This window comes from Halichoerus grypus, chromosome 11 (assembly GCF_964656455.1).
Source record: "Halichoerus grypus chromosome 11, mHalGry1.hap1.1, whole genome shotgun sequence".
NCBI classification, from domain to species: domain Eukaryota; kingdom Metazoa; phylum Chordata; class Mammalia; order Carnivora; family Phocidae; genus Halichoerus; species Halichoerus grypus.
In genome coordinates this window covers 49,617,613-49,641,738 of record NC_135722.1, presented here as the reverse complement: position 1 = coordinate 49,641,738, position 24,126 = coordinate 49,617,613, and the positions used below count along the sequence as shown (strand labels likewise).

Sequence of the window (24,126 nt, the reverse complement as noted above, 5' to 3'; positions counted from 1 at the left end):
AGATATGACCCAGAGACAGAAACAGCAAGTCCACTCTGCAAACATGACCATTTATTCCTAAGAGTTCTAAGTGAGGAATCCACCCTGCACTGCTGTTTGTGGGAGTCCATGCCTAGGCAGGCTGCCCATTTTACAATGACCACATCACATCACATGTACAAGGGAGTAGTTAGGGATACAGAAGCCAACTCACAGAACAAATAAAGCTGGCAAAATATTTTTATTTCACTATGTAATACAAATTCTCTACAGTAAACGCCATTCAGCACACTTTTAAGAAACAGTATGTGTATTTCTGCAAGTCTTTAATTTGTTTCCTCTGCTTAATCCAGTAATACTTATTATAATGTATTTTATGCCTTTGAATACAATCATAGATATGAGATTGTGTATTCCATGGTTATTTAAAATTTTATTTTTCTAGAAATTTATTTTATTTTACAAAAACCTTAATATATAGTTTTTGGAAATTAATAATAAAAAAAAAAACTTGTCCTTGCTCAATGATAGTTTGAGAAGAGCTTTTCTAGAGGCCTCCCTCTACATATGTCCCTATACAAGTATAACTACCTTGGTGATTCAGTGGTTTTCTTCAGCAGAAGAATGAACTACAGTGATCATTTGGTGGCTCTTGACCCACTCTTGGATGTGTCTTTCCAAGTTTACACTTGGAAATAAAATAGTAAGAAGGCAACATGAATACACACTCATATCACATTCTTGAATTTGACACTATTGGAAATAATGCTCATATTTGTATATCAATTTGTCTGACTCTTATACCTATCCTCAATTATTTTCTAAGAAGATGTAAAGAATGTGTGATAAATTATTAACTTTCAAATGCCAACAATAGCATCAAGCTATGAGATAGTTTACAAGCCTCATCTACTGATATTCCAACCAGCTTCCTAAATCCACCAAAGACAATCTATGAGTCCCCCTATTTCTCACTGCCCGGCCCCTACAACTTCCCTGGGCAATGCCATCATTACTACGGATGATTCCTCCATCAACCTACAGATCAAACTTAACAGATTTTTTAAACACATGATTTCTTGGTTAGGCTCAGGCAATCCCCTCTGGCTGGCAGGTCTTGTTCCCCTTATTCTTGAGGCTCAATGGTTTTGTGTTCTTCTAGACCATCACAGAAACAAACTTTGCCAGAAAGCTTTCCTTGCCTCTGAGGAATGGTTGGGTATGCTTCCTTTGTGCTTCCCTAACATCCTATGCTACTCATTACAATGCATAAGATTAGCCGACCAAAGTACCTATATAGGTGATATATTCCTTTTGCCAACCTATAAGCTTTCTGATTGTAAGCAACATGGGTAGTATTTGCTACATATCAATACTGCCAATTTCTGTGTGTTTTGTTTCCTATAACCTGTACTTTGTGAATGTTACTGAACTGAAATTATGACCTATAAATACATTTATTTTAAAACATAGGTTCAAAATGACAGGTGCAAGGCATAAAATCTCCAACTGCCTTCTTTTTTCTAAGAGAGACACTGTAAATCCATTCCATTACTCATTTTTATAAAGCCTACATTATTCTGCTGAACACAATAACTACATCTACTTGCAATTGGCTAAAACAAATGTGCACAATCAGGTCTAGGAATACAATGCAAATGTCTGGCTAACGTGGGGGTAAACAGGATGATGGAGTGAGTAGCACTAAAATCTAAGAGAGCAAATGGAAACACAAACACCTAAACAATGTGGAAATTCTGGAAGAGAGGGTTTACAGACACATTCATGGATCCCTACCATTTGTAGGATACAGCTCTAAACTCTGAGGATGGAAACGTAAAACCCTTCAATTCCCCTAATGGAATTGTTTTAATATCTCATAACTAATATAAAGGATGAGGAATTTGCAAAAATAAAAATATATAGGATAAGACAATTTATATGTGACAAAGTTAGTGCTGATATTTATATAACTATTCTCTTTTAAATCCAACCAGAACATGGAATGTAATCCATGGTCTGACACTGGAACAGAATGTTTGCAGCCAGTCTCATCACAAAGAGCCATTGGCAGCTGGGGGCAGTAGATTTGACCTTGAGGGAAGAGAAACACCAGGCTTAAACTGTTTTCAACTTCCATAAACACTGAAGTGGAGGACGATTTTATTTTATTGTATTTTCCTTTTAATTATTTAAAATCAGTTTAGTTAACATATACTGTATTATTAGTTTAGGGGTAGAATCTAGTGATTCATCATTTGCATATAACCCCCAGTGCTCATTACATCAAGTGCCCTCCTTAATGTCCATCACTCAGTTAACCCATCCCACCCCTCCAGCAACCCTGTTTCCTAAAGTTCCTCCTCTCTTATGGTTTGATCCCTCTCTATTTTCATCTTATTTTATTTTTCCTTCCCTTACTCTATGTCCATCTCTTTTGTTTCTTAAATTCCACATATGAGTGAAATCATATGATATTTGTCTTTCTCTCACTGACTTATTTCACTTAGCATAATACCCTCCAGTGGAGGAGGGATTTTAAATGACAATGATCAGCTCAGAGTTAAGCATGCTAATGAGATTCCCCTCTCAGATGAGAATGGAAGTGGTAAGTAGTAGAATATTAACCTAACAGCTAACATTAGATTAGTATTTTACAATCTGCAAAGCACATGAATTACATTATTTGTTTACTCCTAATACTGGCCTTATTAGGTAGGAATGCAGACAGTAGGATTTATCAGGAAAATTGCATATGAACTCAAGGATATAGAGTTACCAGCAAAGAGGCCATAAGTCACAGAAATAAATTTAACATCCTTGGAGAGGAATGGTAAAAATATATTAACAGATAACTGGGCCAGAGATAGAGGGTGGGAGAAGGTAAGGGACACAGTGCAGGAGACAATCCCTGCCTGTGTTGCTTGTTCTAGGTCATTAAGCTTTCATGGGAGCCATCCCTGCATGTTGATGAATAACCATGGGTTTGAGTGCCTACCCGGATGAAATGAGTGTGTACTTATAAATTAGCTCAGAATCCATTTACTTAGATTCCTTCAGTAAATTTTTTTAAAAATCAGCTCTTGGCTAATCCATGTTCTCAGCAGGATAGAAATAATCAGTAGAAAATAAGAGTACATCTCTTCTGATATTTGTAAGGCACATTTAGCAAGATGGTACATAGAACAGAACACTCATTTAGTAGGATGGACTTAATTTAAGACAATTGGACTTCACCAAAAGAAAAACAGGCTCTGATATTCCTACATATTTTTCCTTCCCTCTGGAGTTGTTTTCACAAGAGTGAAGTTATGTTGAGTAGGAAAATCTCTGAATTGGGGGTTGGCAGATTGTATTCTAGCTCCACATTTATAACTGCCTTGCTGTGTGCCTTGGAAAAATCACTCTGCAGGCTTCAGTCTCCTCCTCCTAGAATGAAGTTTGGTTGATTCCAGTCCCACAAGACCTGGCCATGCTCCTCCTCCCTCCTCTGCTATCCCCACCACTGTGCTCCAGACACACTGACCTCTGCTCTTTCCACAGTCATGTCACACTGTTTCCAGCCCCAGGACCTTTGCCTGTGCTGTCCTCTCTGCCACTGTCCTCATCACCCACTTGTAGTGCATCACTGTATTCACTTCATTTTTCTATCAGTTACATTACCCTTTGAAAGTAAAGAATTTGTTTTCTTGTTTCTTGTGAATCTCTCTCCTCAGAATATGAGCTCCATAGAAGCAGGACAGAGTCTCTTTGTATTATTAACCTTAATATTCTGAATACTTTGAACCTTATTGCAATACAGTGGATACTCAACCAACAATTCCAAATCAATGGATAATTGTCAACAAATGAAAGATTTCTAGATCTAGATTTCTAGAACTCTAGATCTTTCTTCAAATACAATATATAGTGTTGTCTCCAGTGAAATCTTTGTGCAATTAGATGCATCTTACCATGCATGCATTACTTTCTTTAGAGTTCCTCTGCTTATCCCCCCTGCACTACACTGCTGTGTCTGGTATTTGGTTCTCTCTCCCAGTGCAGGAAATACTCCCTGTAGCTAAGGGCCCCATGGACTCCCATCCAGTGGACGTAAATGTCTACTTTACTATCCCAGTGAACTGGCTCAAAATCTCCAACACCATCTCTGCAGCTCCCTTCCTCAATGTGTGTTGGAGTCTAGAAGCTATGCTCCTTCACCAGCACCAGGGTTAAGAATGCTGGCATTGAGAAACCTATGCTTCTCTCCTCCTCATTGCAACACTGCTGGTAGACCACGCTGCTCATAGTACTTCTACTGAAGGATTTCATGTGTTGGGGGGCATTGAATGGAAACTGCTGACACATATCATGAATAATAATAAGTATTATGAATATTACCATAAATTTTCTCAATCCATCTAAAAATCCCCCTAATAATGAATTATTCATTGATATTTTCACTTTTAGTCTCCCTTCTTCAGTGTTTCTGCCTTAACACATTTTTCTCTCATTGGCTGCAAATGTCAATTTGCAAATTTGTATTCCTTTGTCTATTTAAAGTAAGTCAACTCTCTGTTTTCACCTCTTCTTCTTCATTATATCCTATACAATTTCATGTTCCACACATAATCAGGTCATCAGGAATTTTTTATATATAGAACCATCTCCTGCATATAGATCATGCCATTTTCCTGGTATGCAAAAGCACCTGCAAACAATTCTCACTTTAAATAGAATTAGCTTTTTATTAGGGGTGCCTGGGTGGCTTAGTTGGTTAGGTGCATGATTTTTTTTTTTTTTAAGATTTTATTTATTTATTTGACAGAGAGAGAGAGATAGCGAGAGCAGGAACACAAGCAGGGGGAGTGGGAGAGGGAGAAGCAGGCTTCCCGCCGAGCAGGGAGCCTGATGCGGGGCTTGATCCCAGGACTCTGGGATCACGACCTGAGCCGAAGGCAGATGCTGAACAACTGAGCCACCCAGGCGCCCCTAAGTGCGTGATTCTTGATTTTGACTCAGGCCATGATCTCAGAGTTGTGAGATTGAGCCCTGAGTCTGGCTCTGCACTAAGCATGGAGCCTGCTTAAGATTCTCTCTCTCTCCCTCCCTCTGTCTCCCCCCGCACACACTTGTGCTCTCTCTCTCTCAAAATAAATAAATAAATAAATAAATAAATAAAATAGAATTAGCTTTTTTCTCTTTCTTGCTACATTAATATCACCTATAAAATGATGTTAACTTTCCAAAGCACATTGGAACATTATTCTGAACACTTGGTAGAAAATAAAAGTATGACCTTATCTCTGATCTGCTTGCTCTTCACTCCATAGACAATGGGGTTGAGTGCAGGTGGGATAACAATGTAGAAGTTGGCAAACATGATGTGGAAAGTGCGAGACATTGTGTCCAAAGCGATGCACAAGGATGGAGAAAAAGGCATGAAAATGACACAGACATGGGAACCACAGGTGCCAAGGGCCTTCTGGCGGGCATCCCAGGAGGGGAGGTGGAAGACCGCACAGAGGCTAAGGGTGTAGGAGACAGCAATGAGAATCACATCTGAGATGACCGTCGTGATGGGAACACAAAAGCCATACCAGATGTTGATGGAGGTGTCAGCACAGGCGAGCCGGGCAACACCTATATGCTCACAGTATGTGTGAGGGATGATGTGTGTCCTGCAGAAAGGGAGACGTATGAGCAGGAATACAACTGGCAGGATGATGCTGAAGCTTCGAAAGGAGATGCCCACTGCAATCTTGATGATGGTCTTGGGGGTCAGAATAGTGTTGTATCTCAGCGGGGAGCAGATAGCCACGTGGCGGTCAAATGCCATGGCCAGGAGTATAGCTGAGTCCAGGACAAAGCTGTAGTGCAGAAAGAATAACTGGGTGAGGCAACCAGGGAAAACTGATTTTCTGGGGACCAAACCAGAAGATGGCAAGGGTTTTGGGGACACATGTGGTAGACAATATCTGATCTGTCATGGCTAGCATGGAAAGGAAAAAGAACATGGGTGCATGAAGACTCCTCTCCACAGCAATGAGGTAGAGAAGGATACTGTTGCCCACAATGGCCACGAGATAGATAATGCAGAAGGGGATGCTGATCCAGACATGGTACTGTTCAAGGCCAGGGATGCCCAAAAAGGTAAAGTCACTTGTGTTGTAGCTACTCAGGTTGTACATGGTCAGTGTGGTCTGAGGAATGGATTCTGTATCTGAAAAACAAATTGTGTATAATGAACCTGAGTAAATTGTGTGGTAATTCTTCCTCCACCCTCTCCTTCAGGTTAGTTCTCCTCTTTCCTATCTACCAAGAAAAACCTCCCAGTCCTAGTAAAGGCAATATTCATGTCTTGAGGAGTGATTCCCCATTAAAAAAAAAGAAGAAGAAAGAAAGAAAGATACCCCAGACATGACACTCCTGGTACTCATCACTCAGTTCCTCTGGAATCTTCAATCTGCATACTATTTTATTTCCATGTAATGATTGAGTGTTCCCTGGGTCAAAGTAATTAGTTTCTATATAGACTTGAGTATAGAGAAAAACAATTTAACCACATGCAGAGAAAGAAAGAAACTAAGAAAGTGGGGCACAATTGGAAAAATAAGGAGATAACAATTATGACTCCTATTGTAGTCCAAGCTTTACAAAGTATTAGCTCATTTAGAACAGTCTTCTGAGATATGTATTTTCTTTCCAACAAAAACAGCTCTACTTTATTACAGGGAAGCTATGAAGGAGCAGAACAAGTGAGGGTGTCTGCAGGAACTCCCATCACTGAGTGGGACTGCCAGGCTCACATCTATCTGGAAGGCAGGAGAGGATCAGCGTCCTGCCCTCTTTGGTCCATTTTGGGACCAGGAGTCCAGGCCTTCATTTCTTGGGGCCCAGGTAGGAATGAGCCTTTTCTGTTTTCCCCAGGGTCTCCAGCAGAGTGTTTGTACTGTGCTCAGAGTTGATGGAGTTGATGGGCAGGTCAAGGTCAAACTCAACTCTCCCCAGCTTGTTGAGCACTCTACTCACACCTTTAGAGCAGCCTTCCCAGGTCATGTCCACAGAGAACTCATGCTTCAGCATGGCTGTGGATATGGCCTGAGATATGTATTTTTATCCCCCTATATTTTTTTTTTACAGAATCTGAAACTCTGAGACATAATCTTACCCAAGATCTCATCTTGGATAACGGGCAGAGCCAAGATCATTCCAGTCCACAGCTAATCCTCCATTATGCTTCAGTGCCACACCAGGGGATTGCTCAGGAGACACACTGTTAGATGCCAAGCACTGAGAAGGGGCCTGGGATGTAGGGAAGTCAATATGGAAAACCTAACACTCAAACTGCAGTGTGTCCAGCACACTAACCCTATGCTGATTGCAGTTACTCTCCTGATACCCCTTACACTATAGCAGCTGGGATTTGCAGACCAGAATGTTCTCTGAGACTGATGTTTGGTGCCCCACCATGGAGCACAGTATAGAAGTGGATATGCAACTCAGCCTCCAGCTCCCTCTTAGTACTGAATGAAGAAATTGGTTCAAGTGTCCTTTTAAAAAAAATATGTACTGATATTATTACATTTTAAAATAATATTTTAGGAGGGTTAACTTATATGTAAGCATGTTGTGATTGACATTTATTGTAACTTTAGCCCATTTATCATCATTGTTTCCTAGAATAAGAAAAAAGAATCTTTACAATATTTTGAATGAAAATAAACTACCCACAATAGCACTATGATACAAGCAGCATTATTATACCCCTATTATAGAGACTAACATAGAAGGTAAGTTGAGTAAGACCCAAATCCAGGTACTTCTGACTCCAAATTGTGTGTTTTAAACTTCTGTGGTACCTCTTCCCCAAACCATAAACATGTGGCTTAAAAAAAGGGGGGGAAAAAAAGAAGAAAAGAAAAGAAAAGAAAAACTGTCAAAGACATGTATTCGAAGAGAGTAATTGAGGGACCTCTAGTGGAAAAAATATGGAATTGATACATTCTAAATCTCAGGTCAAGATAAAAGGAAACAAGCAACCTCTCTAACAAAACGAATATTTTTGGAAACCTTCGGTACACTACACAAGTCTAAAACTCTTTACATGAAATCACTTCTATAATCCTCTTAAAAACCCTGTGAGACAGGTAATAATGTTGCCTACATTTCAAAGATGCAGAAATGGAGGCACAGAGAAGTTAAGTAACCTGCCAAAGGCTGCATGAGAAGTAAGTCTTTACATAAACTGTCATGTAATAAAAAAAATTCTCCATAGGGTATATGGCACGTGACACATACATGATATCTATATAGCAGAAGATATAAAATTAAGTCACATGAAGAAAACACAGACAAATCCCTTATGAACCTACAGACAAATGCTGTGTGTGTCTAATCTATAACCACAAATGCAACAACATGAAATCATGAAACTCAGACACCGAGAACAGGTTGGTGATCAACAGAGGTGGAGGTGGGTGTTAGTGAAATGGGTAAAGGTGGTCAAATGCACAAAATTCCAGTTATAAAATAAAGGAGTCCTGGGGATGGAATGTACAGCATGGTGACTCAGGTTAATAATAATATATTATATATTTGAAACTTGCCAAGAGAATAGATCTTCAAAATTCTTATCACAAAAAAAAATTGCAACTATGCATGGTGATAGGTGTAACTAGGCATATTGTGATAATCATTTCACAGCAAGTGTAACATCCTTGTCAGTCGCCTATCCCAACCTTTTCCCTCAAGGTATAATATCATCTTGAATAGCTTCATTTTGTTCCTGAAAGGTCAGGTACCCAATTCTAGGATTCTATCCTGAAGAACTGTTACTTAGAATTCACTGGCCTCATTATCACACATTTACACATGCTAACTGTGTATCTGCTCAGCTATGCGGTTCAGTGATTACCAATGTGTTCTTCAACAACCCTGAGCCCTCAGGGCATTGACTTTTTCGCTACTTTCATTCACTATCCTGGTGTCTTTTCATTCCTCTTTTCTAGGTTAAATTCTGATTCATCATGTCAACAACTCTCTCATACATATTTTGCTCGCCTTTGCTCCCATCATGTATGAATGCAAAACTCAACTCCTAGATAATAAGTTCTTCAGATTAAGACAGGAAGGCACTTAACTAGACATGTTTATGTTCCCTTAATTTCACGATCATCAACCTTAAAGTTCACCCACAACACTGCCGAATGACCCAACAACATGATCTTGTTCAGCTCAGTCTCCCTGGATGACTTTTTTTCCTGCTTTTCTCCAAGCACATCCACCAACTCCAACTCTTTCTCTCTCAACAGATAATCTTTCATTTCACTTCACACAGAAATTCAAAGGCATTGTGTGTGAAATCATGTGAGACAGCTATCACTTCTGTGTGTGTGTGTGTAATTAGAAAAAAAGGGAAAAAAATCCCTTTTGTATCTGGATCCAAAAACAAACCCATCCCTCTCTCTCAAATCTTCCAATCTTGTCAGGTATCTTTCATAATCATTTATTCTCTTTCTTGCCTTTGTCTTCAACCTAGCCTTTTAAAAAGTTTACTCCTTCAATATTTAAACAATTAAAATGGTTCAAATATTTTCTAGTCTGAATTAGATATGTAGTTGTCTACACCACGTACATGCTTCTCATGTCCTGCTTACCCTTTAACCCAGGCTAATCTCATTTCTGTCCTCAACTTTACACCAAAGCAGCTTTTGCTAACATTACCAATGAAGTCCATGCCCCACCCTTGCTGGACTTCTCGGCAGCATCTGACACTATTTACTATCCCCTCCATCTTGAAATATCCTGTCAATGTTTTATCACAACACTTTTAGTTTTTCTTCAACCTTTCTGGCATCTCATCTCATCCTTTGCCTGTTCTTCTTAGTCCATGTATCTTTTTTTAATTTAATTTTATTATGTTATGTTAATCACCATACATTACATCATTAATTTTTGATGTAGTGTTCCATGATTCATTGTTTGTGTATAACACCCAGTGCTCCATTCAATACATGCCCTCTTTAATACCCATCACCAGGTTAACGCATCCACCCACCCCCTCCCCTCTAGAAAACTAATACCATCCACTAAATGAGCCAAAGCAAAAACCTGAATTGCATTTACACTTTTCTCTCTTTAAATTCCCATGTGCAATTGATTATATTGATCTAATCCTTTTGGAATCAAAATTAAAAATCTTCAGCATAGCTAACAAGGTATCCACACTCTGGTCTTGTTACCTCTTCAGTCTTCCTGTTACACTCCAGGAATGTTTGCCAGAAAAAGAAGTCCTGCTTTTTCTAAAAATGTGTGTGTTAAAAGCAATTTCCATATAAGAAATATGGTAAATTCCTCTACTTTATTTCCAGGGTTCCAACTATAGTATTTAGTTATTTCTTCAAATTTTGACTTAAGCATCTGCTGAGACTCACACTTCTTCTCTGCAGATGAGCAGAAATGAGGCCAGGGATATTGGAAAGCCATGTGATGAAGAGAAATGAGACCACTGTGACTCCCTGCAGGTGAGCTATCATACTGCAAGGTATTCAAAGCGGTACCCGAGGCCGTGAGGGCCATGCCTCGATGCTGCCCTTCTCTGAACAACCGTCATTGTAGATAAATAAAGTCTAAATGGATAAAGTGTGCCGTTCTAAAAACAGGTAAGCTACCACATGCTCCTCAGTGCCAAAGTCTCCTGACTCTGAGACTGTGCACCTATTTCCTCCTTGACTTTAGAACAAGTGTCCCCATCCCTCTTCCCATCTCCAAGCAATGCTAGGTTCTACTTATCATTCAGGTCTCAACTAAGCCCCCTTTCATTCAACTGAAATATTACTCCCCCGGGAACAGTCTTTCTGATCTATGTTAGAAAATTCTATTTCCAAATCGTATTTCCTCTTTTCTGAAATTCATTGTATTTGCCACCACCTGTTTACTGCTTATTTTCTCTGCTAGACAGCAATCTCTATAAAGGCAAAGATCATGTTAGTTTTGTTCTTCCTGCTTTTGTTGTTGTTGTTATTGTTGTTTCAAAAATGCTTTCAATATCTGCCCAATAGTGGCACTTAAAAAGTGCTCAGTGACTATCTCCGGAACTGAATGTTGTTATTGAGTCAAGACAAGAAGAATATTCTCATTTTCTCTGAAAATACATTTGAAATCTTTAGATATCTGTTACCAAATAAATAAAGGAAAATAAACCCATGCAAAGTGGCAGCCAATAATATGCCAAACCAGGAAAGTGCTAAAGGCATTTCCACTTAAGATAAAAAGAAGATCATGGTTATCAAAACATTTGTATTAACATTGCTCAAGAAGTTTTATCCAGAGAAATAAGGCTGTTTACTTTTGCCCACCCCCTTTGTTTCGGTTGAGGTGAAAATTCTTCCAGAAAACGTTTTCTTAACTCCAAGACCGGGTCCTCTTATTCATATCCACAGAACCATGTACTTATGTCCTATGGAAACACATGTAATTTTATTGTCTATATTTGCCTATCTTCTACCCGTCTTGAGTATAAAGACATTTTCATAGTCATAGTTTTATATTTTGATTCTAGTTTAATTTCTATAAACACTTAAGGTTTGTTGAATAGATAAATAATGTTTAAATCATTGCACACAAGTCTCTGTTTGATATGGGACCTGTGTCCTTTTTCTGCCACATCTCTCCCTACTCCACCTCCATTTTCCCTTCTACTTATTCTATATTCCCTTAAAGTACAGCTTAATTAATAAGTGACTAAAATAATAAATGAGTGAGTGAAATAAAACACACACACACACACACACACACACACGGAAATCTTAGGCAAAGTTTACACAAAGTCACATTATTGTTATTTCTTAAGAACCTGCATTTTAGAGTCAAGATTCAGGTTTGCATTTGATCAGTGCCTGTTTTCTCATTATACCAAACATGTTATATGATCTCTCCAAAATGCCTGTTTCCTCACAGAATTTTTGTGGGCATTACATGAGAAAAGTCCTCAGCTCAGTGTTAAGCTCTCAGTAGGTAGTGACTATTATGTAATGTCATTATTATTACAAACACTTGTAAGTATACACAAATGCCAGGAACCCACACAGTAACAGAAAATTTCAAATCACACAGAAAACACAGAGTTTGAGTCTGCTCTTCCAGATCCAGGCTCTCAGACCATGTGGTCTGGGCTGTTGAATTGTGTCCTGAAGAAAAGTTCCAGTCTGGGCGCCTGGGTGGCTCAGTTGGTTAAGCGACTGCCTTCAGCTCAGGTCATGATCCTGGAGGCCCTGGATCGAGTCCCGCATCGGGCTCCCTGCTCGGCAGGGGGTCTGCTTCTCCCTCTGACCCTCCCCCCTCTCATGTGCTCTCTCTCATTCTCTCTCTCTCAAATAAATAAATAAAATCTTTAAAAAAAAAAAAAAAGAAAAGAAAAGTTCCAGTCCTGTTCATTCCCATTTGCCCCATTTGTCCATTCTCATGCCAACCCCTGAGACTGTTTAAAATCTGGCCCCTGGGCCTGCAGACTCTATTTCATGGGGAATACTGGATTGAGCCCACCCCTGTCTTTTCTTAGCATGTCCTTGCCCTCCTCTTGGGTCCTCTGTCTGTCCTTCAGTTAGCTGCCCCAGGATCCTGAGCTCTGCCCTTGGTTTCCCCAGCACTCACCAAACCTAGGCCCTTGGTGAGGACCGAAGATACACAGAAATGGCGCCCTCAAGCAACCAGTCCTTTTATTTCTCTTCCTGGACTTTAGAGAGGGCACTCAAAACTTGTGGGCCCCTGAGAGACCACAACCACAAACCCAATTAGTGGCTGTGGACTGCACAGGAAGCACTTCCCAGGGGTCTAGCTCCTGAGGCTCTGAGGTCCCAAGGCTGGGGTGGACTGAGTCCTTGCAGACTCCTGTCTTCTAGAACAGGCAGTATCCTGAGTGGGCACAGTCCCCTGGGGCTTACAAAATGGCAAGTACACTCTCCACCGTTGCTAAAGCCATCAGCAGTGAAATCTGTGTGTGTGTGTGTGTGTGTGTGTGAGAGAGAGAGAGAGAGAGAGAGAGAGGAATTGCATGTCTCTGTGGGTTATTGCATTTATGTCATAAATAATCATTTGTGTAACTTTACATAATGGTGATTTTAGTATGAAAATGCAAATAGACCTATGAAAGGAGGGGTACAGGTTCTTCTCTCTGATTCAAGCCTAGAAAGGGAATGCTTTTGCTATCACGAATCAGTCCTATTGATCAAACACTTGAACTGTCATGTAAAACTCCTTACACACATGCTTGCCAGCCCCAGCAATTGAGACTTGAAGATATTTTTAGAACACATTCCTCCTTTGTCTCCACTCTTTAGTCCCTTGTCACCTCTGCTATTGGACCCTCATTTTTCTGAAGATTTCAGTTCCTTCCCACCAATCCATCCTCTTCTCTCAAGCCATAATCATCTTCCTAAAATAGAAATATGATCATCATTTTTGCAGAGTTTATAAAGCCTTTTGTATAAATAAATATACACATACAATATCTAGCAATTTCAGGCCCTTGACTTCCTCTGCAGTATCACCTCCTGTCACTTGTCCTCCAAACACCCTAAATTCCAGACTAATCTATTTGGAGTTCCAAATATACATTATAATTTTGCAAGTATCATCCCTGTGCATATGGTATTCCTTCTTTCTAGAATATCCTCCCTATCCTTTTCTGTCTGACTAAGCTTAAAACCTAGAATCACCTATTTGGAAAGTTACCCCTTATACCCCCTTACTTTACCCCTGCCTTAGCATTAATCACATTATATTGCAATTATCTGTTTAGCTTTCTGTTTCTGCTTCTAGAAGGCAAGTTTCTGGATGATAAGGACCTTATTCCTGATGTTTGCCATTAGATTTCTATGGTTGTTCACAAAGTAGGCATTCAACTATGTTCTCAATTACTAGTAGTAAAATCAATGTTATTAGCATGTATTTGTATGACATTTATTTTATAATATTTTATAAAGTTACCAATAATAATACCAATTAGAAAATAATTTTACATTGCATCTGGAAAAAGCCTGAAATGTATACCTGTATATTCACAAGTCTAATTACCCACCTCTTCACACACTGTTTATGGTCATTGTCTTCCTGAAGTTATAGCATAATATAGAAAAGAAAAGAAATAGTTCTCATTGTGGAATCTTAAACAGTTTATCAGTTACAGTGATATCACGAACTCAGATTAAAACAGAATATTTTTACAGAAGTGTACATTACATGAAAACCTCTCTTTTTTTAAAGATTTATTTATTTATTTGAGAGAGAGAGCATGAGCAGGGGGAGGGGCAAAGAGAGAGGGAGAGAATCCTCAAGCATACTTCCCACTGAGACTGGAGCCTGATGCAAGGCTTGATCCCAGGACCCTGAGATCATGACCTGAGCCGGAATCAAGAGATGGACCCTCAACTGACTGGGTCCCTAAAACCTCTTTTTTACTGTAACATTTCCATAGTCTTCTCTCAGTTCAAACACCTACCCCATCCCAGTTCCTTTTTCAGGAAAATTTATGTCCTATGACAAGCATGATTAGTAGGGAGGAAAATAAAGAACTGTGGCATCTAATTGCTGCCCTTGATTTACTTTTGTCTTTGGGGAAGTGTCTGCCATGTTTTACATAAATTTTTCATTTATTCATATAACATATCTTAGGAAATAGTTGTTATTCTGAGTAGAATCAATGGTGCCAGATACAGTATGGGTATCGTGATGTATATGTGCAGCCTAGGGCATTTTGATGCTGATAGCCTGGTGGATATAGGGGCCCCCACGGCGAGATGACGAAACATCACAAAGACAAAGAATTCAGGTGATTATAAATATAAACAAGTATGGTGGTTTCAAAATATGTTCACAAATTTTATGATACTCCTGTCTTCAAGGGATAGAGCTTAATTCTCCTCCAACTGAGTATGAGTTGGACTCAGTGATTCATCTCTAAAAAACAGCATTTGGTGGATGCACGCTTTCTGAGACTAGCCCATAAAAGGCATTGAGGATTCCTCTTTGCTCTCTCTCTCCTTAATTGCCCACTCTGGGCGAAGCCAGCCTTCATGCCATGTGGACACTCAAACAGCCTGTGTGGGGAGGAGCTGAAACCTCTTCGCTAACAAACAGCACTACCTAGTGATCATCTTGGAACCAGTTCCTCCAGCTCCTGCCAAGCTTTCAGATGCCTGCAACCCCAATAACTTGTGAACTGAAACCAGTAAGAGACTCAAAACAGAACCTTCTAGGTATGCCAGTCCTGAAGTCTTGACACACAGCCTGTGATAATCAATGTTTATTGTTAAGTTAATTTTTGGGGTAACTTGTTACACAGCATAGATAGCTGATAGGAAAAGGAACACAGATTATCCTATATAGTCCTACCTATGGATAAGGAACTGAAGGTCAAGGCAAAGCAACTGCAGTTCTTAGCCACTTGGGCCACTTAAAGATAATCCACTATAATTCTTTTTTTTTTTTTTAAGATTTTATTTATTTATTTGACAGAGAGAGGCACAACGAGAGAGGAAACACAAGCAGGGGGAGTGGGAGAGGGAGAAGCAGGCTTCCCGCAGAGCAGGGAGCCCGATGCGGGGCTCGATCCCAGGACCCTGAGATCATGACCTGAGCCGAAGGCAGACGCTTAACGACTGAGCCACCCAGGTGCCCCAATCCACTATAATTCTACTTAAATCACCCCCTTTGAAATTATTTCAACAGGGGAGGCCACCTGCACCTGTGAAATACCATAAGCACCAGGCATGATATCTGTCAAAGGATTTCAAGATCACTTTTTTCACACAACAAACATTTATTAAGATAAGAATAATATGTCAGGCCCAGAAACCAGGCATTATGCTGGACCCTGGATATTCAGAAATAAATATCAGTATTCCACTAGAGAACATAACCTGCTAAGGTCAACAGGCTTGTAAAATGAAATTTCAGTACAGAATGAGAGTCCCAGGAAACCCAATGATGTCCATGGAAACTGAGTGGAGGAATCATACCACAGCCTAGGGACTAGAAAAGATCTTGAGGAACAAGTTAACTTACTATGAGTCTCAAGATGAAAAAAGGTTAAAGATCAACAGAAAAAAGACATGTCAGGCCAAGAGACCAACATGTGCAAAAGATTAGAGGTGCGGGGGGATAGGACGTATTCTGGGACATGGGTGTCACTTAGCAGACCCGGGTACATTTTCTGAAGTGCTCAGAAATGAAACTGGCTTGGTGGGCAGGCCACCACTCATTCCTTCCTGCATGCGCACATTCAATCATTCAATGCAGATATACCGAGCACCTGCTAGGAGCAAGGCACTTTCCTAGGCACCAGGACCACAGTGAAAAACAAAACAGATGCAATGCCTTTCCTCATGGAGCATTCAGTCCACTGAGGAAGAATATATTATTCAAATAATCAACAGATTATGTGTGTAAAAATAATCACTACGTTTGATAAATGTGATGAAAATCTATAAGATGTTATAAAAGTAAATAATAGAGATATTTGGTCAGACCTGGGGAAGGCGAGAAAAGATTCTGTGAGAAAAAATATTTTAAAGAGGATGTCAGTTTTAACTAAAAGCTAATAAAAGAGATAATATTTATTGGGCTCTTGCTATGTGTCAATTATAGGACCAAACCCTTTAGAAACATCAAATGTGGCCCTTCCTCCCTCCCATTATGGTAGATCCCCTTATTGTTTCCATATTATAGATATGAAAAATGATACATAGGAAGTTTATCCAATTGTTCAGCTGCTAAGTGGAGAATTTTCTACCTTAGATAGTCTGGCTCCTGAACCCTACTTCACGTTACACCACATTATCTCCAGTAGACTAAAGGAAAAAGGGAGAACATTCCAGAAACAGAGAAAAGTATATGCAAAGACCGTTAGGCAAGAAGGAGGAAGATGTGAATATAAGCTCCTTAGAAGCAAGTATTTTGTTTTCATTTGGGCTCATATACTTAAAAAAAATGAATAGGAGTATAACAAGTTATGGGCAATAGAAGCCTTTTTTGGTAAGTGAATAGCCTGTTCAAGGAACCATATTGAAAGATGACATTCAGCTTAGCGGTGTGTTCCCTGGCCCAGTTTCCCATTCTCCTGTACGCATTCATCCAACCACGTTTGTTGGCGTAATCTACAGGACAGCATAGAGGAGGGAATAAGGTTTGTGGCCAAATACTGACTGCTGGCTGCAATTTACTACTCCAGCAGTCCTCTTGTTTGAATTAAGAAATGTATTTAAACATCCAGGCTCCAGTCCTCATGTGGGCTTGGACATCTTACCAACTCACAAGTTTTAAGGATTGATCTGCGAGGCTATATGTAAGGCATTTTGTACATTGTTTGGGACATTACATGACAATCATTTTTACATGTTTTATTTTATTCTAGTCACTGTGTGACAGAGGCTGTGGAAGCAGCTATGGCCAAGGCATTTTTTTACTGTCCTAGGGAGATCACAGATGAAGGGGCTCATAGAAGGTTTTACTTGAGAGTAAGACAGAATAAAATTGACATATTGGAAAGTCCACTCTGGCTGTCATAAGGACTTGCTGCTGGAATGGGGAAGATGCACTTGGAATGAAGCTTTAGAGTTAACAGAATTAATTAATTTCACTGTAGCCCAGGCAGAGATGATGAGGAATGAGGCAGGCTGAGAGGACACAAGAATGAATTAAATAATGTTCCCTCCAGAGCTGGGACTAGAGTGAAGCTAGGGAGGTGCCCAGGTTACAAAATTTAAGGAGGCACTCCCTCTCAGGGATTTAAGTGAGCACTTAAGACCCTGAGAGAGAGTGCCTCCTTAAATTGTGTGCCTGAGGCGTCCCCATGGGGTTCAGTACATGGACAATCAAAGTATTATTGTCAGTTCATCAGGAAAGGAGGTAAGTATTTTCTTGACTCATTTGTCCCTGTCTGCAGTTTAGGGGGGAGACAAGAGAGGCACCAAGTCCCAGAGGTCACTCCCTTGGGATTTTCCAGGAGCGATAAATGATCCTGGGCTCATTCTGCCTTCTGTGCAGTGGGAGTCTCCCTTCTGTTGAGGGAATGGATGCAGGTGACTGAGCTAGGTTGCACAGATAACAGGTGAACTTAGACACAGACATGTAGCAGTTACTGTAATCACCTACATTTCAAGAAGCCATTCCTTTTTCTGTGGACTGGCCACATGAGTAGGAGGTAAAAGATGTAATTTTTTTAGATTGTATTTTTTTGACCATCCTTCCCCATGACTTTCATTCTCTGGATCTGCCTCCTTACCTCCTTTCCTGTAATAGAGCTTTTTCTTTTTTCTTTTTTTTAAGATTTTATTTATTTATTTGACAGAGAGAGACAGCAAGAGAGGGAACACAAGCAGGGGGAGTGGGAGAGGGAGAAGCAGGCTTCCCGCTGAGCAGGGAATCCCGATGCAGGGTTCGATCCCAGGACTCTGAAATCATAACCTAAGCCGAAGGCAGACGCTTAACAATTGAGCTATCCAGGCACCCCTAAAGGCTCTTAATAGAGTCTATTTCAAGAGAGTGTTCTGATCTTTTAACCCAGGTGGGACTCCAGATCTGAACTGTGCCTGAATGGGTGGTCTGGGGAAAGGAAGCTCTTGATAGATCAAGGAAATCATGGATTCTATGGGTCCTTCTCAAATCATTTCCTCTGTGGGTGGTGAAACCCTGACTTTGAGTTCTTGGTTGCCTGTCTATGAAGTCTGGGCTCATGCACACAGCTTCTTCCACGTTAAAAGCATGAGACACCACATCAGATATGTCATTTTGTCCAGCAAGTTAATCTCTGTATAAGTAAGGAGAATGCTCTGGTTTTTAACCTTAAATACTAGGAAAATATCTTAATATGAAGTAAAAAACAAATGTATTGTGTATTGTTTTATACACACCTCTTTTGTTGGTAAATGTAATTCCCTATTCTTTGCCATGCAAATTTATAGCACCAACGAATATTTTAATTGATGGTAGTCAATACCAGACTCCCAGTTTATTTTATTTATTTTTTTAACTATTTTTTTTATTATGTTATGTTAATCACCATACATTACGTCATTAGTTTTTGATGTAGCATTCCATGATTCATTGTTTGCGTTTAACACCCAGTGCTCCATGCAGTACGTGCCCTCCTTAATACACATCACCAGGCTAACCCATCCCCCCACCCCCCTCCCCTGTGGAACCCTCAGTTTGTTTCTCAGAGTCCATAGTCTCTCATGGTTCGGCTTCCCCTCTGATTTCCACCCCCTTCATTTTTCCCTTCCTGCTATCTTCTTCTTTTTCTTTTTTAACATATAATGTATTATTTGTTTCAGAGGTACAAGTCTGTGATTCAACAGTCTTACACAATTCACAGCACTTACCATAACACATACCCTCCCCAATGTCTATCACCCAGCCACCCTATCCCTCCCATCCCCCACCACTCCAGCAACCCTCAGTTTGTTTCCTGAGATTAAGAATTCCTCATATCAGTGAGATCATATGATACATGTCTTTCTCTGATTGACTTATTTCGCTCAGCATAATACCCTCCAGTTCCATCCACGTCATTGCAAATGGCAAGATTTCATTCCTTTTGATGGCTGCATAATATTCCATTGTATTATATATACCACATCTTCTTTATCCAGTTTATTTTAAACAAAGAGCAACTATAGATGGGTCCTTTGTCTGGAGCTAGTCCAACAGAGTTAGATTAGAAGGGATATTGGGTAAATTCCTTGAAAGGTGGAAGACATAAATCAAATAACTTCTAATAAAAGCTTGCATTTTTGGCACTCCCTTTAATAACAATAAAACAACTTCATCAAATTATTGTCATATATTTGACAATAGTAAAATAATGTCATATTTTTCCATATAATAGAAAAATAGAAACTATCAAGACAAAACAAAAATAAAATAAAATCTCCTATTAGTTTACTATGCAGATATAACAATAATTATTTCCATGTTTTATCCATCAGAAAGCCTATCTATGCAAATATTTATGTGCCAGTGATTTGTTCAACAATGACACCAAGCATAAGCATTTTGTAACCTTTTTAAAAATTCAATAAAAAATGGGAACTATTAAATGTCATTTATTTTTAAAATAAAATGAATTAAGCTATCTTTGTATCTAAGTTGATCTTTTCTGACACAGAATAACAAGGTTTTTCTGTTAGTAAGGAAATTAAGGTTTTTTTCAATGAAGGCTTAACTTTCTTTTAATGAAGATTTTAGTCTATTTAAAATGATGGCAGAATGGGGTGCCTGGGTGGCTCACTTGGTTAAGCCTCTGACTCTTGATTTCAGCTCAGGTCATGATATCAGGGTCCTGAGATTGAACTCAATGTTGGCTCCATGCTGGGCATGGAGTCTGCTTGAGATTCTCTCTCTCCTTCTGCCTCTGCCCCTACCCTATCCCCTCTCAAAAAAAAAAAAAAAATCTTAAAATGATGGCAGGGTTGGAAATTTTATTTTGATTTTCTTTAAGGAGTATAGTATCCATTATATGTTACCTTTTCAGTGATGAAACCCATTTAGCACGAGGTAGAGGGTTTCACAAAAATCTCTGGGAGGGGGGATTTGAGGAAAGTCAACTGTATTATGTTTCCTGAAAGGTAGAACTTTCTTGTTTACTAATTTTATTCAAACTCAGTGCTTGCACCCTATGAAATAAACATTGAAGGAATTAAAAACCAACAAAGAAAGAAATTATGAAATCTATTTTTAAAGGAGTTTAAATAAGAAGTGGTTTGTATCAGTATCCAATTACATCTATGATTTACATTTTTAACTTCCTCAAGTTACTTATTTATGATTATGCTTCTTTAAAGTAATGAAGTTGGAAAAAAAGTAATGAAGTTGGGATGTGTTAATAAAGAAAACTCTGAGATAGGGAAACTATATTTTTGAATAATCTAAGTAAACTTTCGTGTATAGAGTCTCAATCTGAGTGAGGTGTTCTATAACCAGCTCCACCCATTCTCAAGCAGCTGTATCCCCACCTGTGATGATGGCTGTTCATAATTCACTAAAATCTTTCACTATTGAAACTTCAAAACAAAGGGTACCTATAATCAATGGATAATAATTAAACAGAAAACACCTGTATTGGCACCATGGTTCTATAAGCTATACCTTGATATGTGAGATTTCTAATCTATAGGTTTTGAACTTTTCCCTTTGATGCACATGTGGATATCTCTATACACATTGTAGGTGTATAATAGGTGTTTAGTTGATCAAAAGATCAATAGTTGATTAGGTAAATATATGTACCAGATAACAGAATTGTTGTTTAACTAGTTCAATTTAAAAAAAAAAAAAAAAAAAATTTTGTTTTTATTTGGTTTTTAATATGCTTTACAAAAATTTATAATTTTCTTCCCTGTCTTAAAATATTTAGTCAGAGAATACAATTTATTATTACAGGTTTTAAAATTTCCTATTTACTTATCGTTTTAAATTTATGACCGTTGTGTGAGAAAACAGTACCAGCCTCAGGATTTTCCTCAGAAGCATCTTTGTGAAATTCTTTGATCCCACTTTGAATGTTTGGAATCTTTCTCCTCACTGTAGAACACTGCACACATTTAGGTCCATACTTACCACCTTTAAGTAGGAGGGAATTTCCTAACCAAGATTTTATGTAGCAGATGTCTGAGTCCTTTGATCATGCTAGTTGATTGTGACAGGCTAGCTCTCAAACTTTCTCTCTCCTTACAAGTAAGTGGTGAAAATTCCATACCATAATTCAGGAATCATTCATCCCAACGATTCCATTGTCAATTATGATATGTTTATCCTCATTGGCATCCCTGGCCTGAAGGAACTGCACATGTGGATCTCCAACCCTTCTGCCTGATGTACCTGGGGGTTGTGTCAAGAAATGTTATCCTGATCTTCGTGGTGGCAGTGGAATGCAGTCTTCATGAACCCATGTACCTCTTCCTCTCCATGTTGGCTTTTTGGGATCTGATGTATCCACATCCACAGTACCCAAAGCCCTGAGCATCTTCTGGTTTGATGATGTGGACATCTCTTTTGGTGGTTGTGTAACCTATCTCTTCTTTATGCATTTTGCCTTTGTAGTGGAGTCAGGCATTCTCTTGGCCATGACTTTTGATCGTTATGTGGCCATCTGCTACCCACTGACGTATACCACCATTCTTAGCCATGGTGTCATCAGCAAAATAGGGGGTGTTGTAGTGCTCAGGAGTTTTGCAACTGTTTTCCCCATTATCTTCCTAGTAAAGCATCTGCCTTCTGCCGGACGAACATCATTGCCCACACATTTTGTGAACACTTGGGGCTGGCAAAGCTGGCTTGTGCTGATATCACCATCAACATTTGGTATGGAATCTCTGTGCCATTACTCAGTGTTATGCTAGATATGGTGACAATAGTCATCTCCTATGGTCTCATTCTCCGGGCAGTCTTCAGGTTGCCATCCCATGATGCGTGAATGAAATCCCTTAGCACATGTGGTTCCCATATCTGTGTCATCCTCATGTTCTACCTTCCAGGGATTTTTACTGTCATTGCTCAGCGCTTTGGTCAAAAAATCCCCAAACATGCCCACATCCTGTTAGTCAATCTCTATGTTCTTGTTCCCCCCATGATGAACCCAATTATCTATGGAGTAAAGACCAAACAGATTCGTGACTGAGTGGCCCTTGTGTTTTATTTGAAAAGGAAATGTTGCTGAGGATAACTGACTCTTGTGGTTTTTTAGAGGTGAGGAGAAAGGGTCCTATTAGAAAAGAGGACAGATGGGGTGCCTGGGTGGCTCAGTTGGTTAAGCAGCTGCCTTCGGCTCAGGTCATGATCCCAGGGTCCTGGGATCAAACCCCGCATCGGGCTCCCCGCTCATCGGAGAGCCTGCTTCTCCCTCTCCCTCTGCCTGCCACTCTGCCCACTTGTGCTCTCTATCTCTCTGTCAAATAAATAAAATCTTTTAAAAAAAAAAAAAGAAAAGAAAAGAGGACAGATAAGTTATCATTTAGGATAGGCTCTACTTGCTGTGAAATTAGTCTTTTTTCATTCAATAGAGATGACCCAAATTGTATGTGTCCCTTATTTCAAAGGTAAATATGTTCTTGAAAACCCATGTATTTATAGGCGTAAAGTTACTATTTTAAATGTCTATAGGGTTCTTCAGTATTTAATAACAACATATTTCTATTTCTACCAAAGAAAAATAAGATTTATAGAACACTTCTCCATGTACTATTTAGATTTTTAGATCTCTATGTGTCCTCCCCAACAGCTATATTGAATACAGATTACAGTTCACACCAAAATTGTGCATAAATAAGGGAAATATGGAGGTTCTCCCTTCTAGCTCACTTTATTCACAGAACACCTTCACAATCTTGTAACACAAATGGGAATATTTGATGATAATAGATCTCATGAGTGCACAAATGAATTGATATTTACTGTTGTAAGTGTATAATTTGGGAGAAAAAAAACAAGACAATTAGGTGTTTGGAAACACAAACTGCTTGGATGCTGCGTGTCCTGTGCCACCCTCCTAATTTGCGCTTGAGCAACCCTTGTTTTAGACTCCTTAACATCAATCTCACAGGATTGTGGTATAAGGATCCAAGAAAAATTGTATTCAAGTTCACTTTAGAAATTATAAAATGCTGTACAAATGTGTTGTGTCATTGCCGTTAATTTCATTATACTCCCTGGTATGAGCTTTCACCCTCCTTATAGTCAAAGGTTAAGAACAAAACAAAGCAAAAACCCCCGTCCTTTGTCTACAGCAAAGTCCTTCTATCTCCTGCCTCCTTTCTTTTCCCACCAGGGTTAATCTAGCTGCAGGGAGGTGTCCTCCCACAGCTTTTTCCTATCAGTCGTGTGCCGCCCACTTGGGATGGGGGATGACCATAGATACTCAGTCTGCACCGCCCCTATTCCAGGCAGTGTGGGCTGGGTTTGCACTTCCTTCAGAAGCCCCTACAGGAATTTTCAAGGAAATTCTACCTTCCTCCATAACCATGGAACTTCCTTTCAGCTGTCTGCTCAGACTCCTGGCATATTTGGGGTATAGAGAAGATATTTTTGTGTTTTCCCTGAGTTGGGTTTTCTGAGTAATTTTTGCCAAAATCTTGGCATCCTGGGCCAAGAGCAAGTCTTGGGAAGTTAATT

At 39.5% G+C, this 24,126-nt stretch overlaps 1 protein-coding gene and 2 pseudogenes across 1 annotated transcript; 1 reads left to right on the top strand and 2 right to left on the bottom strand.

Moving 5' to 3' along the window:
* Nucleotides 1–5,221: 5,221 nt before the first annotated feature.
* LOC118532854 (olfactory receptor 52H1-like) lies at nucleotides 5,222–6,164 on the bottom strand. Its single transcript, XM_036087690.2, is given in 4 exon segments — nucleotides 5,222–5,360; nucleotides 5,362–5,398; nucleotides 5,401–5,869; nucleotides 5,871–6,164. Coding segments are annotated over 4 exon segments (924 nt in total). The 5' UTR covers nucleotides 6,150–6,164.
* A 676-nt stretch (nucleotides 6,165–6,840) lies between these two features.
* LOC118532855 (copper transport protein ATOX1 pseudogene) lies at nucleotides 6,841–7,044 on the bottom strand (annotated as a pseudogene).
* Nucleotides 7,045–21,763: 14,719 nt separating this feature from the next.
* LOC118532857 (olfactory receptor 52B2-like) lies at nucleotides 21,764–22,636 on the top strand (annotated as a pseudogene).
* The last annotated feature ends 1,490 nt before the right edge of the window (nucleotides 22,637–24,126 follow it).